Source organism: Haliotis rubra, unplaced genomic scaffold, assembly GCF_003918875.1.
Source record: "Haliotis rubra isolate DU_JTF1 unplaced genomic scaffold, ASM391887v1 Scf228, whole genome shotgun sequence".
Classification (NCBI taxonomy): Eukaryota; Metazoa; Mollusca; class Gastropoda; order Lepetellida; family Haliotidae; genus Haliotis; species Haliotis rubra.
Genome location: NW_025766314.1, coordinates 1144799 through 1162363, shown reverse-complemented (window position 1 = coordinate 1162363; position 17565 = coordinate 1144799). Strand labels below are relative to the sequence as shown.

At 40.4% G+C, this 17565-nt stretch overlaps 1 protein-coding gene across 3 annotated transcripts in view; it reads left to right on the top strand.

The window, feature by feature from the left end:
- LOC124277836 (MLX-interacting protein-like) overlaps positions 1 to 17565 on the top strand; it is an 82605-nt gene that overhangs the window by 47621 nt on the left and 17419 nt on the right. Inside the window, exon 1 of one of the 3 annotated variants that reach the window (XM_046713548.1) lies at positions 11632 to 11755. The exons of 1 other annotated variant lie outside the window; for it this stretch is intronic. In XM_046713548.1, the coding sequence (XP_046569504.1) occupies positions 11660 to 11755 (96 nt within the window). In that variant the 5' untranslated portion in view covers positions 11632 to 11659. Of the gene's footprint in view, positions 1 to 11631; positions 11756 to 16290; positions 16408 to 17565 lie in introns of those variants that run through there. One more of the 3 variants, XM_046713549.1, reaches the window with a different exon arrangement.

The following is a 17565-nucleotide window of genomic DNA, read 5'->3' as shown; positions in this document are numbered from 1 at the left end:
GTAACCATTATGACAAATTGTGACGATAAAATTGCTCACATCATTTGTCTTGTAACCAGCTGACACCCAGAATGGTAGTTATACTCAAATTCTTGTGGAAATGATACCGAGTTTCCGCTTTTATTCTACCCGATGAATAATGTAAGCTAATGCAGGTATGTTTGACACCTATCTTGGGTTACCTATATGATTTATTGAGTCTTAGTTTTCTATCTGTAGCATCTCCGCTCCTGAATGGTTCAGTGTCGTATGACAAGCTTTATACCCATCCTGGATATCTCGTTTAATTACCAGCGAGCGTAATGCCAGTCAGCGCAGGCGTTCACCCTGTTGTTTTGGTGAACGAAATCATCTTGAACACAGTGGGTGCCATAGCTTATATATACATCCTGTTTTGAAACATTCGGTTAAGCTGTGTGATTACGAAGGTTCTTACTCACTCACTCCTCCACTCACTTACCCTCTACTCACTCACTAACTCACCCCTTTACTCACTCACCCCTCATGTAAGAGTTGCATGAACATTTCAGAAGATTTTCTCCCATCTAATTAAAAAATTTTTTATGTATCCATGTACGTGTATTACAATGTGTAGGTATAGACCCATGGGCCTGTAATGCCGGATACGTCAGGCCATTGACATCGATTCTATAAATTTCTACATACATGCAGTCAGATGGATAGAAATATTTCACGTCTTTGTGTTTAAAACAAAATTCAAGATAAATTACAAAAGCGATATCCCACGCCCAATGCCATTTTGAAAATGCAATGAAATACTAGTATATAGAATTCCGATCTTCCAGTGATACATTTTATATTAGTGTTCCGAAATCATCCGAATCATCACAGAGTGTCAAAAACATAAAATTGTCACCTCAGCAAAATAACCACACGTTTCCATATTCTGGAATGCCTTTAACGCCAATAAATACGAATCGCCTATACTTCATGTCTTTCAAAACGAGACAGACACTTGCAAAAGCTTTGGCTCGACACGCCGAAAATGCCCGGTTACATTCCTCAAATATATCCAAGACAATTCTTTACGTTCCCAGGCATTCTGGTTGGAATGCAACAAATTGCTGAGCACACTCAACTCACTTGCACCAAATCTTTTGGCCTGCATTCAGTGTATAAACTACTCATTTGACACTTGGTCGCCTGAATGTATCATCATACCTGTATCGTCGTTACCGAGATCTTGAGAAGACACACAGGCTGATAAGTCACTAGGTCAGTAGTAAGCCACACCAACAGTTGGTCGTTGTCCCCTTACACTGTTTTGCACTGGTGCCGAGATAGAATTTCTACAGGTTTTTCCTGTTGATGTCACATGATGTTTTTACAGTAGGTTCAGTTGCTCTTATTGCGACGGCCTAACATGAGTGAAGATGTTTGGGTTTTTTCGTTTTATTTTTGTAGTTGAAGTTTGAAAGAAATCTGCATATACCTGTCGTGTTCCAATCGTCAGAATCAGCATGTTGAATGTTATTGGTGTACAAGAGCTATTGTAGTTTGCCAAGCATTTAATGTGAAATTACATTTTACAGTGAAAAATATCATTTCGGTAGGTGGTGTGTATTTAGAAAAGGACATACGAGCGACGAGGGATTATTTTGTCCCAAGTGAATTTATTTTGTAAGATCTTTCAACTTTTAACTACGAGGTATTTGTTTCCCTCGTAGTTATAATTTGAAAGATATTACAATCTGTAATTCCTAGTCGCTACTCTTTTCTATTATAAAATATAGACAACATTTTCTTATTAAAGAAATGAACACGTTTTCATTGTTGAGCTAGGCTACCTGTAGATGTAATCGCACTAAATCGCAAATTTGGAATTTAAGAATGCTAAATTGGTTAAATCTACACACTATATACTTTCCCAAATAATTAACTTGATCCTTGTTACATTAAATTCGTATGACGCCATGAATAATGCCTGACGTTATCTTAAAAATATGTGACAAAACACTTGTGTGACGACACGATGCTAGTTCCGTTCAAGGACAAGAAGTGGAACAATGGAGCAATAGTATAAATGCCCCGGGAGATTTTGAACAAAAGATTCTCATGTATTCGTTCTTTTCTCGTTAATATTAACCGATATAAGTTTTCCCAAGTTTATTTTCGCCAGACCTATTAGTTCTTCACGATATATTTCGATAATTCATTAACATGTCCATATTGATCTTGAGTTAACGAAAGAGCACTGTGACTTCACTACCGCCAACACACCTGCTATCACTCCTTAGGTCGTAAACATGGCCGTAGTATTATATCTCTAATAGACATAATGCCCTCATAAATGCCAAATTGATTCCAGCACAAACCATAACGAAGACCTTTTGTACAGTGGGATTGTTTATCGGTTTTATCTAGTTTGCATGATGTAAGGTGTTTACTGTGTAGTGGCCAGCCAATAGTGTGTGTACCTGGACACCAAACACCTCTCTGGAATGCTAATACTCAAACTACGGTAAGGTAGAACTTTACGGTGAAGATAACAACAGAAGCAGGATCGAGCGTTGGTACTGACTGAAGGAAAATAATTTATAAATAATTTGTACAGCACATTTGGAACATTCAAATCTAATATGACTCTAAAAATGTTAGACTCAAAAGATCATACGACTCAAAGGCGGTTGGGTAGCCTGTAGGTTAAAGCGTTCACTCGTCACGCCGAAGACCAGGGCTCAATTCGATCCCCACATGGATACAATGTGCGAAGCCTATTTCTGGTGTCCGCCGTAATATTCCCGGAATATTGCTAGAAGCGGTGTAAAACTAAACTCCCTCAGTCAAAAGAGTGAGTGAGTTAAGTTTTTAGCCGCACTCAGCAATATTCCATCTATATGGCGGCGGTCTGTAAATAATCGAGTCTGGACCAGTTAATCAAGTGATCAACATCATGAGCATTGATCTATGCAGTCGGGATACGATGACCTGTGCCAACCAAGTCAGTGAGCCTGGCCACCCGATCCCGTTAGTCGCCCCTTACGACAAGCTTGGGTTACTGCAGTCAAAAGATGTCAAAGAACACATACGACTTCAGGTAATCTGTCCAGGGCCCCGTTTCACAAAGCTCTTGTAAGCCTAAGATCTCGTAACTTTTCTCGTAGCATTCGTAGTCCCTATGTTACAGGGCCTAGATTTTCGAAGCTCTCTTAGCGCTAAGATAGTCGTAAGTTAATGTTAATGTATGGCACTTACGACTTTCTTAGCGCTAAGAGAGCTTCTAAAATCTGGGCCCAGTATAGGAGGTACGAATGCTACGAGAAAAGTTACGAGATCTTAGGCTTACGAGAGCTTTGTGAAACAGGGTCCAGGCCGTATATTAGGAACAAACTTACGCATTGACGCAACGTCGCATGGGAGGATCAAAAATGAAATCCATAAGTGAAGTTTGGCTTCGTTGACATTACAATAAAAAAATTGCTCAGTGGATATCTACACTATACTAGTTCACCTTGAAGATCATAGTAACTTACACAAAATATTCACCTATATATATTTATTAATAACATTATGAGCTAACTGACGTGAAGCATGACAGTCATGCTAGACGCCAGGTGTCAATAGGGGTCGACAAGCCAGAATATATGAGGGTTTTTTAAGTAGACGGTGAACGACCGCTAGGACAGTACCGTATGACGACTAATGACACATAGTTTACTGGGCCTGAATATCAGTGCATAACACATTACGTAACGGTTCACCGGTTACTTGGGGCATATGTTAAAAACAATTATTCACTAACTTTTATCAGTTTATCTCATTTGTGACGACGTCTGGGGTGTTAAGTGCTACATATCTCACGGGCGTTAGTTACACAGACAGACCATATAGGCGCTGGGATGTTCTCTATCCAAAAAGGTTTGAAGTGAACACTTCTTTTTCATTTAAATGACCTCTTGGGATCGGGTTTGCTTCTTATCTGATCAAATCCCGCTAACAGCATCACATGATACCGCTGCAAGTGTGTCAGTGTCGGGAGTGCGCTGCAAACTGTCAAACAGCCATCACCACGGTGATACAAAACAAAACAAACATGCAGATATAGTTTTTTTAGAATACGACTGAAACTCAAAGAGATTAATCAGCTCGAATTTTACAGGTGTAGTTTACAAGGTGCTCGTGCCATAAATTGTTTCTTAATCATGGTTTAAAGTGTGATACCGAATGAGTAGACAAGTCTGAAATCTCATCGGTATTAGAAAGTAATACACAAAGTATAAACTGAGGCGAAGTCAGGCCGAGATAATGTCTTATCACTGAAGGTATGAATAGTCCTGAAGAGACGCCAGGGTTATGTCCTAATACCCAGGTTATATACTGTTTTAAGGTCACGCCATTGGTATGTCGTAATACCCAGGGTATACTGTTTTGAGGTCACGCCAGGGTTATGTCCTAGTACCCGGGGTATACTGTTTTGAGGTCACGCCATTGTTATGTCCTAATACCCAGATTATGTTCTGTTTTGAGGTCACGCCAGGGTTATGTCCTAACACATCGGTGAAAGTAACGCAAAACGTAAATTCTATGCACATTTCTGTCTGCTGATCACAATGTGTGAGTATGGTTGTAAGTCGCTTTCGCAATATTCCAACAATATAACGATGGGAACACCAGAAATAGGCTTCACAGTGTACCCATGCGGGGAATCGAACCCGGAACTTCGGATTCTAATCACTAGGCTGCACAACTGTCCCCCTACCGGTTACAAGTAAGGGGAGACGTTTATAGTCTAAATACATGACACCTATATATTATGTTTCCGCACACATGTAGCACACGTTACGCTTACACAAATTCTGATCTTTGAACCAAACCCTTAAAATAGACCATTTAAACTCATACAAACTTATGAACCAACACGGAAACATCTTCCGAGACATTGGCGGCACAGACATCCACGTAAATGAATGCGGACATACTTATACTACAGTACAACCAGAACTTGTTGAGAATTTAAAGATTGTATTTTTTTAATTTTTTTTACTCATTACCCACGTATTAATGTGAATATTAGCCGAACATAACTCCAGATTCAAAGACAGTTGAACAGTTAGTATTTGTCAAGTCACCATGGGCAGCAATGCAGGCTTCAATGCGGCGGGGCATACTACTGATCAAAGAAGTTAGAAAGTCGTGGTCCATGCTGTCCCAATATCGGACCACCTCTTCTTTCATTTCAGCAATATTTGTCAGATTTTTATTATTGACACTTTCATTCAAACATTTTCTATTGGATTTAGGTCAGGGCTATAGCTTGGCCAATCTAATAATGTCATATTTGGGGTCCGAAACCAGGCCTGTGAATGCTTTGAACGATGTTTTGGGTTGTTGTCCTGCTGGAAAATCCAAAAATTTCCATAGAACACGTGAGCAGATGGAATAAATGTCCCTCGAGAATATCTGCGTACCGCTCACTGTTCATATTCCCTTCAAATACACAGAGGTTTTCTAAACTCCTTCGTTTGTTTTTAGAAACAAGAATACCAAGCCACCTCCTATCACCGACAGTCAATTTTCTGGGCCTACTTGCGCCTCCCTGGTGCTCAATGCCATATCCATTTGCAATATGTTTCAAAACACGATAAACAGTGGACAAAGGGACGCCTGTTCTACTTGAAATCACTTTAGCTGATCTGATGTACTTGTTATAATACTCTAAACTCAACTTCCTCTTCCCTAAATCATCCATACTGAGGATCACTGAAAATGTCGTCTGCTAGCAAGTAAACAAAGGGGAATAACTCTTCACAAACTTATGAAAAAAGGATTAACGGAGTTGTCTCTCTTGAATGAAACCAAGCACTTGATAGCTGGTCAAGGTTGTTTATACTAGAAATCCAATTAAACATATTCCTAAAATTCTCAATAATTTCTGGTCATACTATACATAATTGTGTACAGTTTATGACAGTACGTGAATTGAGTATGATTAACATTTCGTTCTGAAAACTACACCTAACAAACGCTCGTGGAATGACGATACAGTCCCTAACTCTGCTGTAGGTGCCTCGTGGCAGAAATAAATTAAATGACTTAATCTCTCGACATCAACACTATTCAAAATGATTCCTTCAATTCGTTGAACAACAGATGCGGCAGTATAGGGTGATCATGTCAGTTTACGCTTGGAATTTAAAACAGATAAGCACTTCATTTACGAAATGTAATAGAACTGTTTGTGGTTTATTGTTTGTTTTTCTTTTCCTTTCTTTGTTTGCCCTCCTGTAACCCCGATGGCCATAAAACCTACACTTATAAAGAGGGATTAGTTTCACTAGGGCTGGTGGGATAGTCTAGTGGTTGAAGCGTTTGCTCGTTACGCCAAAGGTCCGGTTTCGATTCCCCACATGGGTACAATGTATAAAGTCAATATCTGGAGTCCCCCGCCATGACACTGATTGAATATTGCTAAATCGACGTAAAACACACTCACTCGCCAGATTTCACTGAAATCTGAGAAATGTTGGAGTAATTTGTAAAATATGTACATATTTGTATTCTCCGTATTTAAATAGTTCCTGTTAAACGTCTAAAATTTTACAAACACAATAGGTTTTATTGATCTCTCAAATATGTTCATGCAGTCATGTATCACATACACTTCAATGCCCATATGCCACCAGTAAAGATCATCCCATGCGTTCCCCGACCGCGTCATACCAAAAGACGTTAAAATATGGTACTTGTTGGTCCCTGCCTGGCGCTCGGCATTAATGGGTACAACAAGGACTGGTCGGCTCGGAGTCAGTATAATCTGTCTGAGTGGGGTATTCATGCTTCACTGCGGCATGGTATTTCAGTGGACTAGCACTATAAAACCAGCTGTGACCTGGGATTCGAACCACGGACCGTTTGATCCGAGGTCGGACGCCTTGTGAGGTTAACCCCGTCAGCAATCCCAAACGGTAAGAACCCGTGAAGGTCCGAGTTAGAATATTGATCTTCAGTAACCCATGCTTGTCGTAAGAGGTGACTAACCGGATCGGGTGGTCAGGCCCGCTGACTTGGTTGACACATGTCATCGGTTCCCATTTGCACAGATCGATGCTCCTTCTGTTGATCACTGGATTGTCTGGTCCAGATTTGATTATTTACAGACCGCCGCCATATAGCTGGAATACGGAGTGCGGCGTAAAACTAAACTCACTCTCTCACTAAAACGGTAAGGGTGTAATTTTTGGAGTCCACACCACTGCCGGACGTGTGCATCCAAGATGTAGACTGTTTAGGTTAATATAATCCCCTCTTCGTCTTGGTGTGCTTGTTCAGAGACTCCACCTCTGTAAAAAAAGTTAAAAACATTCTTTCTATCAAAAGGGCCGTTTTTTTAAAAAAAATTCTTTTGAATTTTTTTAAAATATTTTTTTTAAATCAATCATCAACTGTATATGTTTGTGTTGGGTTTCATCGATCGGTGGGAAAGGATACGTTCACCTGTTCTCAAACACCTGATATCACTATTTACTAGCGATTTAAAAACACATGCGATATCACATGGCGAATGTGAATATACTGACGGCAACAAATAATGGAACATAGAGAAATACTAAAATTGCATGTGTGCTGCTGTGTTCGATGAGAAAATACTTCAAACCCACAAAGTACTGATGATAGGTAGAATTGGTCCTAACCGAATATGCTAGCCGTGAGAGCCTTATCCATCGGGTGGTCAGGCACTGTGACCCGGTCCATTACGTGTCATCGTGCCCCTTGAATGAATGGAGCATGGCTCACAAAATCCATTGTCGGTCCAACTCCATGTCTTGTCCAGATTTATTTGTCTAAAGGCCACTGCCCACAAATTAGGACGCTAAATGGATATTGTGTCTCGTGTTCTCATGCTATTTATTTTATTTTCGTACAGAAACAAATCACACCACCTCGACATACCTGTATTCTTTTTTTCAATAAATATGTGCAAAATGTAACGCCAGCCTTAATGGACTTCTGGACAACCTACAATCTTACTATAAATCCCAAGGCCATGAATTCATCCGTGCGTGTTATATATCGGTTCGCGATTTCACGCTGACCTTAGAGTGGACAGTGTCCACTTGATTTATGTCAGTGGACAGACTGGACCACATTCTCTGAGCCTTCCCTCCTGTCATCCGTCTTTACATGCGGCGGCCCCTGGATCTCATGGCACTTATTTCACCGACTTATTTATGCTGCAGGGAGACGCTCCTTATACGATATATGTGATGCAGGTATGTTTTTAGAATCATCCCGATTTAGACTGATCTCATGTTTACATGTATTTGCTTTGTGAAAAGATTTATGCCTTCATGGTAAGTTGCCGCACGTATCCTGTGATGCGTGTTATAATATGTACCTCCTTGTGTAGAAAAATGTTCTCGCCTTATAATCGCTACTGTATGCAAGAAGGTGTTTGTCATGTTTGATGTTGGCTACATTTGACTTAAACAACACATTGTGTTTCAGTGCTGATACATTTGATACGTGTGGCATACGCTTAGTTTCTAGTGTTGCAGTGACTGTTTCAAGCCTAGTTACGTTTTATAACGTTAGATTGCATTTTTGGCAAACCTAATTTTCCGGCAGTGTAATTTACAGAGGCAGAGTAGATGTGTCTTTGTTATGATGAGTGTTTAGTATCCACGTGGTTAAACCAGTGCCTCCTTATACCAAAACCGTTGTTTGGTGGACACTATGTTTGGAGGCCTTCCTCGATGTCCTCCAGGGCGGTGGGGTAGCCTAGTGGTTAAAGCGTTGGCTCGTCACGCCGAAGACCCGGGTTCGAATCCCCACATGGGTACAATGTGTGAAGCCCATTTCTGGTGTCCCCGTCGTGATGTTGCTGGAATATTGCTAAAAGCGGCGTAAAACCAAACTCAGTCAGTCAGTCGATGTCCTCCACCCTGAAATGACTTGACAAGTGGTTGAAGCTTCTTGTGGCAATTTTCACACACTGTCAAGAGAAGATTTGGTCTTTAGCAAACCATGGTTGTCGAAAGAGGCGACTAAAGGGATCATGTGGTCAGGTTCTTTAACTAAGTTGATGCATAATATCGTAGCACCCGTGAAGGTCCGGGTTAGAATATTGATCTTCAGTAACCCATGCTTGTCGTAAGAGGCGACTAACGGGATCGGGTGGTCAGGCTCGCTGGCTTGGTTGACACATGTCATCGGTTCCCAATTGCGCAGATCGATGCTCCTTCTGTTGATCACTGGATTGTCTGGTCCAGACTCGATTATTTACAGACCGCCGCCATATAGCTGGAAAATGAGCTGGCGTAAAACTAAGCTCACTCACTCACTCACTCATAATATCGTAGCCCAATTGCATAGACCGATGCACATGATGTCCATCACTGGATTGTCTCACTCACTCACTCACTTCATAATTTATGAAAAGACTTTTACCAAGCTGTGTAGTTGAAGTCGTCTCTCGCACACACGGTACTCATTTATGGTATTCTGGGTCTTCAGAGGTTTCAAACACCCCATACATGCTGTAGAGATAAACGGACAGTCTTGCTCTTGATCCGGCAGAGTACCATTGGTAGATGGTGGTCATCGTTGCTCATCTATCAGTCACTATTTGTCCGGATCTCGATTATCTTGTGGTAAAGCTTGAATAGTGTTGATTGTGGGGTTAAACATCATCATCTGCGGGAAACGAAGACGAAGGTCCATTCATGACAGCGGCCAGCCCAATGTAGGAGTGAGTGAGTTTACGTTTACGCCGCACTCAGCAGTATTCCAGCGATATGGCGGCGGTCTGTAAATAATCGAGTCTGGACCAGATAATCTAGTGATCAACAGCATGGGCACCTGTCAACCAAGTCAGCGAGCCTGACCACCCGATCCGGTTTGTCACCTCTTACGACAAGCATGGGTTACTGAAGATCAATATTCTAACCAATGTGGGAGACAACCCTGCAGATGACACAGGTAATCATGGCATACCTTTGTCGTGAACCCATGGGTACTTTGCTGACAAACCTTTTATTGTTTTAAAGTTGGATTTCGAACCAAGATCAGTGATCAAGGTTGATTAGAGACGGTATTTGGCGCCGCGACTTTCGCCATTTGGGCATCCGTGATCCGTGATCCGTGATAAATTTTGAACCATCAAATCTTTAACTTCGAAAGATGTATATAAATATATAAATGCATATTTTGTTTGTACATTAAAGAAAAAGTTGAATTTCGGGCTTTTAACGGTTTTTTTTCTTTTTTTTCTTTTTGTATATTTCTGTTAACTGCGGTTTACTGGGTAATGATAATAATAATTTAATATGTTTTAGTTAGATACATGTAACATGTAATGTTATGCGAATGCTGTTCTATTGTACATATAGTCTCTACCTTACAGTTATTTTCCAAACAAATCTGCAGCTCTCATGCTGAATAGGAAATGATCAGCCAGCAACCATGACTAAAATACCCATAACAGCTGTTACTTGCAAAAATGCATCTTATAAGGAGGAGCGGCATTAGTTAGAATCGTTCGGACCAGAGTATAGCAAGTGGTTGTTTTCTTCGCGAAAACGTGGTGTCATATCTCATTTTCATTGAATCATTCATATGGTTTTCACTGCTCTTTTGTTTTTGATGCCAAAGGGGTCTATTTCGATGGATGATAGAGAAGTGTTATTCTCAGGGGTTGACGTTTTGCATTGCACCCTAGACTGACTGACTGACTGACTGACTGAGTTTGGTTTTACGCCGCTTTTAGCAATATTCCAGCAACATCACGGCGGGGGACACCAGAAATGGGCTTCACACATTGTGCCCATGTAGGGATTAGAACCCGGGTGTTCGGCGTGACGAGCCAACGCTTTAACCATTAGGCTACCCCACCGCCCCTGCACCCTAGAAGTTTGACAACAATGAATGTATGTATGAGGAAGTAGGCTTGCCAATTATTTGTAAGCTATGCAACAAGTCCACTTAATGTCCATGTTTGACAAGTCTCCAAGGACCCACTGAAGACTCGTTTGACACTAATGACAAGCATTACACAAGTGAACCATATAAAATGTCAAAATATTCCATCGACAATTACGATTATTATCATTCAACCTTATAAAATTTCACACCCTTCAAATACAGATACCCAATACCCATCTGCAGACTAAACACAATCCTAATACAACTGTACCATCTGAATGGTAAACATATTCCATCGACCGCATAAAGAATTCCATTCACCCATTATAGAATGTGTCAAAAGATATCACCGTACACTGACCTCAGAATTCGTTGTTGATTCATAGGGGCATAAGCACCGTCCTTCATCCCCTCCCAGACCCTCCCCAAGAAGAGGTATCACTTACGCACTACCCGACCTGAAACTCAACCCGATCCTCAGACCGTAACGCAACACGACACAAGAGATACATCAGACACTACCACCTTCCAGTACTGCCACTACAACCAATCGGCCACGAGTAAGATTACCCTAGCATTGTTCGAGTTAAATGTTTGGTGTAATGGAGTAAACAAAAGACAATGACTAGAGGTAACGTGAAAACATCCACATTATAGTACATATTATACACACCGTCTGACAGTCCAATCAGAATTGTGGGTAACAGCAAAGTCTTGGTATCGTGTGCTTTACTGAAGGGAAGGAGTACCGCCGTTGTGTTGGGTCATTTCTCTCACCATGAGATCAGTGAGTGGCTTTGCAACACATTTAAGTTTCTTCGATGAAGAAATACTCTTTGACGTGGAACATGAAGAGAATCACCAGCCTGGACAGGTAGGCCAATTTACTCGGTTGTCACACTATAAATAATTTATCCATACTGATCCTGATTGACCCTTGTCCTGTGATGAAGTTGTCGTGCCTCTGTCTCAGACACTTCACAGCCACAAGGAGACGATTGAGACTTCATACATATAACCCTTCTCTGGCATTAACACCTTTAACTTGTTTACCCTAATGACCAAATGTCACTGAAGATAGCCTCGTTGTTGGGGCAACCATAAAGGTTATGTTATCGGTGTAATCTATAATCTGTAATTTATAATCTGTGTTAAAGTCATACCCGATGTTTTGCACAATTTCTCTTAAACTGACTTTTGTTTGTGTTATAAGGTTAGTACGACGTTTGTTTCGATTGTCCGACAGTTCAGATTTGCTCGCATTTGTATGCCAGTATGTCAGAGTCATCCTTTCTTCTAATTGCCTTTTTCGCCTAATTGACTCTGTTTTGTTGTATAATCGAGGCAGGTTATTCTTGTTGTTTGACGTTGTATCTTTATTGGATTATATAGTGTAACAATTTACAGTCTCCAATCTTTCCTCATTGTAAAACATGCATAAACGTATCCGTGCAATGGTGTTATCCGTGCAATGGTGTAAACGTGAGTACATTAAATGACATCAACAGTCTCAATAACACAACAGCGCCGTCATTTTGTATCTTAGATTCTTCAACCATTGCAAATTCTGATAAGATGAGAAGATACGTATTATGTATGCATAAGAGAATGTTATATGTCTTCACTGTCCCGAAACATCTCAGACTGTGTCTGTAAGTAAAAGTGACTTCCACGTCACAGTCATGTCCTGGGCATGCACATATCATTCCACTCAAGCCTTTCGCCTGACTTCGCAAAATGTTTTTCAGGTCAAATTAAATATCTAGACGTTGTTAATTCGTGACCAGTTTCCTTCTGTCGTCGTTGTACAGATGTCTAGAGACCGGGATTCCTTGGTATCTCGGGATTCGAGACATCTGAAGGATATAGGCTATAGAGGTGAATACGGCGTTTTGGGCCGGCTGATCTCAGAAGCCTTTTACTCTATTCAAGAGTTTGATAGATGATTTCAAGAGTGGCTGTTGTCTGTTGTGACGACTGTATAGATACACCTTTAGTAGATATCTCTGTTGCATGTGTCCTCCAACCCCCTCCTCCTTTTAAGTAAACAAATTAGACATGACCTAAAAAACACCATTCCAGAACACAGTAGATGACTGTTCTGTGCGCTAACTGTCCTAACCAGTTTCGTTTCTTGTTATCAAACTTTAATATATGTAAAAGCAAGTATATTTTTCATAATCGTTTGGGAGCTGCACTTGATGGTTGAAAGATAAATGTCGTTTGAAAAACCCATTTTGCTACTTGCACGCGTGGAGATGAGATTCATAAATATGTGTCAAAGCATCCATACAGTTTGGCTAGGCATTGTTGCAGCTTGTACCACGTCCTGATAACATGATATGCTTAAACAGGTAACTGTGAGATGTCGTAGTTAGAGCGGTTGGGGAGGGAGGCCGATATAGGAGATCGCCAAGCCAGATTAACATTTTCTGTGTTATATACAAGGAACCACAGAGCCACACGTCTGTATTGTGTATAATGAAACTTATATGGTGTGATTCTCAAAGGAGAATCTATTTGGTTACGAGGATATGTTGATCAGACTAAGGAGAGTAGATACATCACATTTGGTATCGTCCGTTTGCGTACGCAGCTTTGGGGTATCGTTTATCGTGTACACAGTTGCTGGAAGAGTACGATAGGAACTAGGCCAGCAGTAGTCATTTATCCTTGTTCATGTATGTTGGGCATCAGCGAATGAGGGCTTACGTTTTTAAACAAGATATGCCCATAACGATATAGGAATTTGAATTCTTATCGTAGAAAATATTAGTTACCAGCGAAGGTGTTATAATATAAGTCCATACATAATGCTTTGGATTACTTTTCTTTCACCACACCATGTTTCGTATTTACTGAGGATAGGTAAAGCTGACAAGTATTTGGCTAGTCTGAAGGGTCACATCACCGATATAACAAAGCAATGGCGTGACATGAAAATTGTTAACATTGCGGGTCCTCACACAGTAACATGAGGTGACCTTCATTGCTAGAGATAATACAACCGTCGTGTTGTGACACATTTCCACGTTTTGAGAATTATCAGGTTATTTAAAATCTGACCAGATTATTTAAAAGGGGCATTGTCTTCAAACTGGGCCCATCGCAATCCTATGATGTATTGTTTTGAGGGATCCAAACTGGATTCGATGGTTTCAGTAGTTCACGTGACTATCATATTACACAACATTGTTTGTCGGTATCGCGACTCTTATATCAATGTAGCGATATAAAGTGTTTCTCAATATGAATAGGCCGTAATGCTATACGGACGTTTACGAAGATGTCTGTGGGGCATGATGAAAATATGACGAGATTACGCATTTTAACGGTATAAGCCGAATGGACCGGAATGTTTGACTTCAATGACGTATTTGGTTTACGAAGGTGTCTGTTGGTGTCATAGTGAAAATATGACGAGATTACGTATGTTACGGTATAAGCCGAATGGACCGGAATGTTTGACTTCAATGACGTATTTGGTTTACGAAGGTGTCGGTGGGTGTCATAGTGAAAATGTGACGAGATTACGTATGTAACGATATAAGCCGAATGGACCGGAATGTTTGACTGCAATGACGTATTTGGTTTACGAAGATGTATGTTGGTGCCATAATGAAAATATGACGAGATTACGTATGTTACGGTATAAGCGGAATGGACCGGAATGTTTGACTTCAATGACGTATTTGATTTACGAAGCTGTCGGTGGGTGTCATAGTGAAAATGTGACGAGATTACTCAGGTTAGGGATATAAGCCGAATGGACCGGAATGTTTGACTTCAATGACGTATTTTGGTAACTGTTCAAGTCAGATGTCCCCTTTACCCTTAATGCAGAGAGTGCGTGTTGGTTTAGGGGACCAACATGCCTGTATCCCCACTTACACATTGTTTAGGTTAGGGTGTTATCTTTGCACTTGACATACTTTGTACACGGACGCTGATAAACTATTGAAATAGAACCAACATGAATCTCAAAGAGGAACATGTATTGTGAGTTAGGGCTGTACACAACAACGCCCTTGTGATTGACCGCTGTCTCTATATACCATGTCGCGACTGACAATGATTTAGGGCTTAATACGTTTTCAATATTGAGTCTCAATACAATTGGAATAGTAAGATGAATGAGCAGAAGAATATGTGTTAGCTTCAGTTTGGTCAGGCATTGCTCAGTTGTCCGATCAGAATGTATGGGAATTAAGTTGTCGATATAATATTTTTAAATTTACTATGAAAACTGACGTTTTATTTTGAAAACGCTTCTCCACATAGCACATATACCAAATCGACCTAAGGAGAAACTAGCATGAGTTGTATGCAAATTGTTTGGGGGATATTTTTGTGCACACTGAAATATCGACTAACAGTTCTAAATGTGAGTAGATTTTGCAATAGTTTTAATAGGCGAACTGTATAAATATCATGTACATTTCTAATTATGATTTGAACACATTATATGCTTTCATTTGAAAGGCCTGTATACATTCAATGTATATTGGTCGTCGTCGTCCTTGCAAACGATGTGTAGTAACATCAAGGTTGTAACACTATGTCGTGAGGTGCAGATGCGAAACTATACAAATGAAGCTCCGGTTGGCGATCTCCAGACAACCAGGAGTTCGACACTTTCTTGTTCGACACATCGAGGTTCGACTGTGAACTCTTTTTTTGTGAGAATATTTCTATAGCATTTATATTTCGTCAATGAAAGCCTTGTATAGTTATGCGCTTCTGACTCAGTGTGACGTGTCTGCTGTCGACAATTGCATTTATCTGACTCTATTTACATTTAAAGACATCTTATCAGCTTAGTTGACTAACCACGCCAATATCGACAGAGCAACTGTGTCCCATCTTTCATAAGACACGAGAGAGCATCATTAAGGATCTGTTTTCATGTGATCCATTCATATTTTCACAGTTTCTTTTTCTATTCACGCTGAAATTGTCGTCATACAATCGAGTTTGTTAGTCTCTTACGATTACGTTTAAAATTTATAAAATAATGACTGTTGTAATATGATATATAAGGTTATGGTATTTGTCCAATGACTACTAAACTGGTAGTGAACTGTGTAGGGAGTATTTGTTTTGTGATATCATTTCGAATGACATAACAACACTGCTATCAAAACTACAAAAATCGCACGCTATCTGGGTCCTCGACAGATTTAATAGACACTTTGCTTGTGTTACATGTGAAAGTAAATATAAACAGCATTAAATCGTACCTTTATTTCAACATAAATTCACATAGTGAAGAACTCAAAGTAACGCAACTTTGAAACGCTTATAACCTTTACCCGACTGGGATAAACAGCCCGAGATATAATAATCTTTGAATAAGACAGGCAGATAAGAGAAAGCCGGGAACGTAGTAGAGAGCTGGCTGACAGCGGTGCAAGGCGTGTCAGGACTCGGTGTTCTGAGATGGTCGGACATTCTTCCCAGGCACTGCGTAAGATGGGGTACTTCTCTGAAGATGAAGACGTATTTGAGTCGGATAATCCTTTTATGGTAAGAGCGTTCTTATTCACAACGGTTTGAAATAACCAGCGTTAAAAAGAATGTGTTAGATAACTGTATAACTGTTATGTCATGAGTTCAATTAATGTTGAAACGGTTTACCTGGAGCATGTTGACTGTTGTATAGAATATGTTACAGTAGATGGTTTTACGGTTTGACCAACATCTTGTTCGGCACAGTTATCTGGTGACCAAGATAAATTCATGTGATATCATAAGCAAATGTTTACCCGTTTGAAAAAGCGTTAGACCCGTTGCACTTTGACTGTAGAATAGCATAGAAATGGACCATTTTAAGGTTTGATCAATAATTGTTTGGCTGAGTGGTCAGGGTTTGAATTAATCCCAAGCACCCTATGCGTGTAGTAAGATGTGACTTAAGAATTAGGTGATCAGGCTTGTTGACCTGATGAATAGTGTGTCAGTGTAACCTGTGACGTAGATAACACCTCACAATATCAATCACTGGTTTGTGTCGTCAAGACAAGAAACATATTTTATGCTGTAATATGGTAGACACCCGTTCAGTTATATCCACGTTTGGGCGGTGGGGTAGCCTGATGGTTAAAGCGTTCGCTCGTCACGCCGAAGACCCGGGTTCGATTCCCCACATGGGTACAATGTGTGAAGCTCATTTCTGGTGTCCCCCGCCGTGATATTGCTGGAATATTGCTAAAAGCGGCGTAAAACCAAACTCACTCACTCACTCACTCACACTCACTATATCCACGTTTACCTATCATGGGTAGTTTAGTTTTATGCATTTACCTCTTGTCGTTTACACAATGTACTGTTTTGTAATGATACTGTTGTCTAGGTAAACATACCGCGGCTGTGTCAACAGCTGTTCCTTCAGAGTTGGCTCTTGTGATTAGAGTAGTATTAGATTTCCTTATTCATAATCAGAGAATAATTAATCAAGACCTTTATAGCAAGCTGCCTTTCATTGTGTAATTGATAGCATTGCCTTTACGATATATGTGTCATCTTGGTTCGATTAGGCTCGCTGACTTGGTTGACACATGTCATCGGTTCCCAATTGCGCAGATAGTTGCTCCTGCTGTTGATCACTGGATTGTCTGGTACAGACTCCATTATTTACAGACCGCCGCTATATGGCTGGAATATTGCTGAGTGCGGCGTAAAACT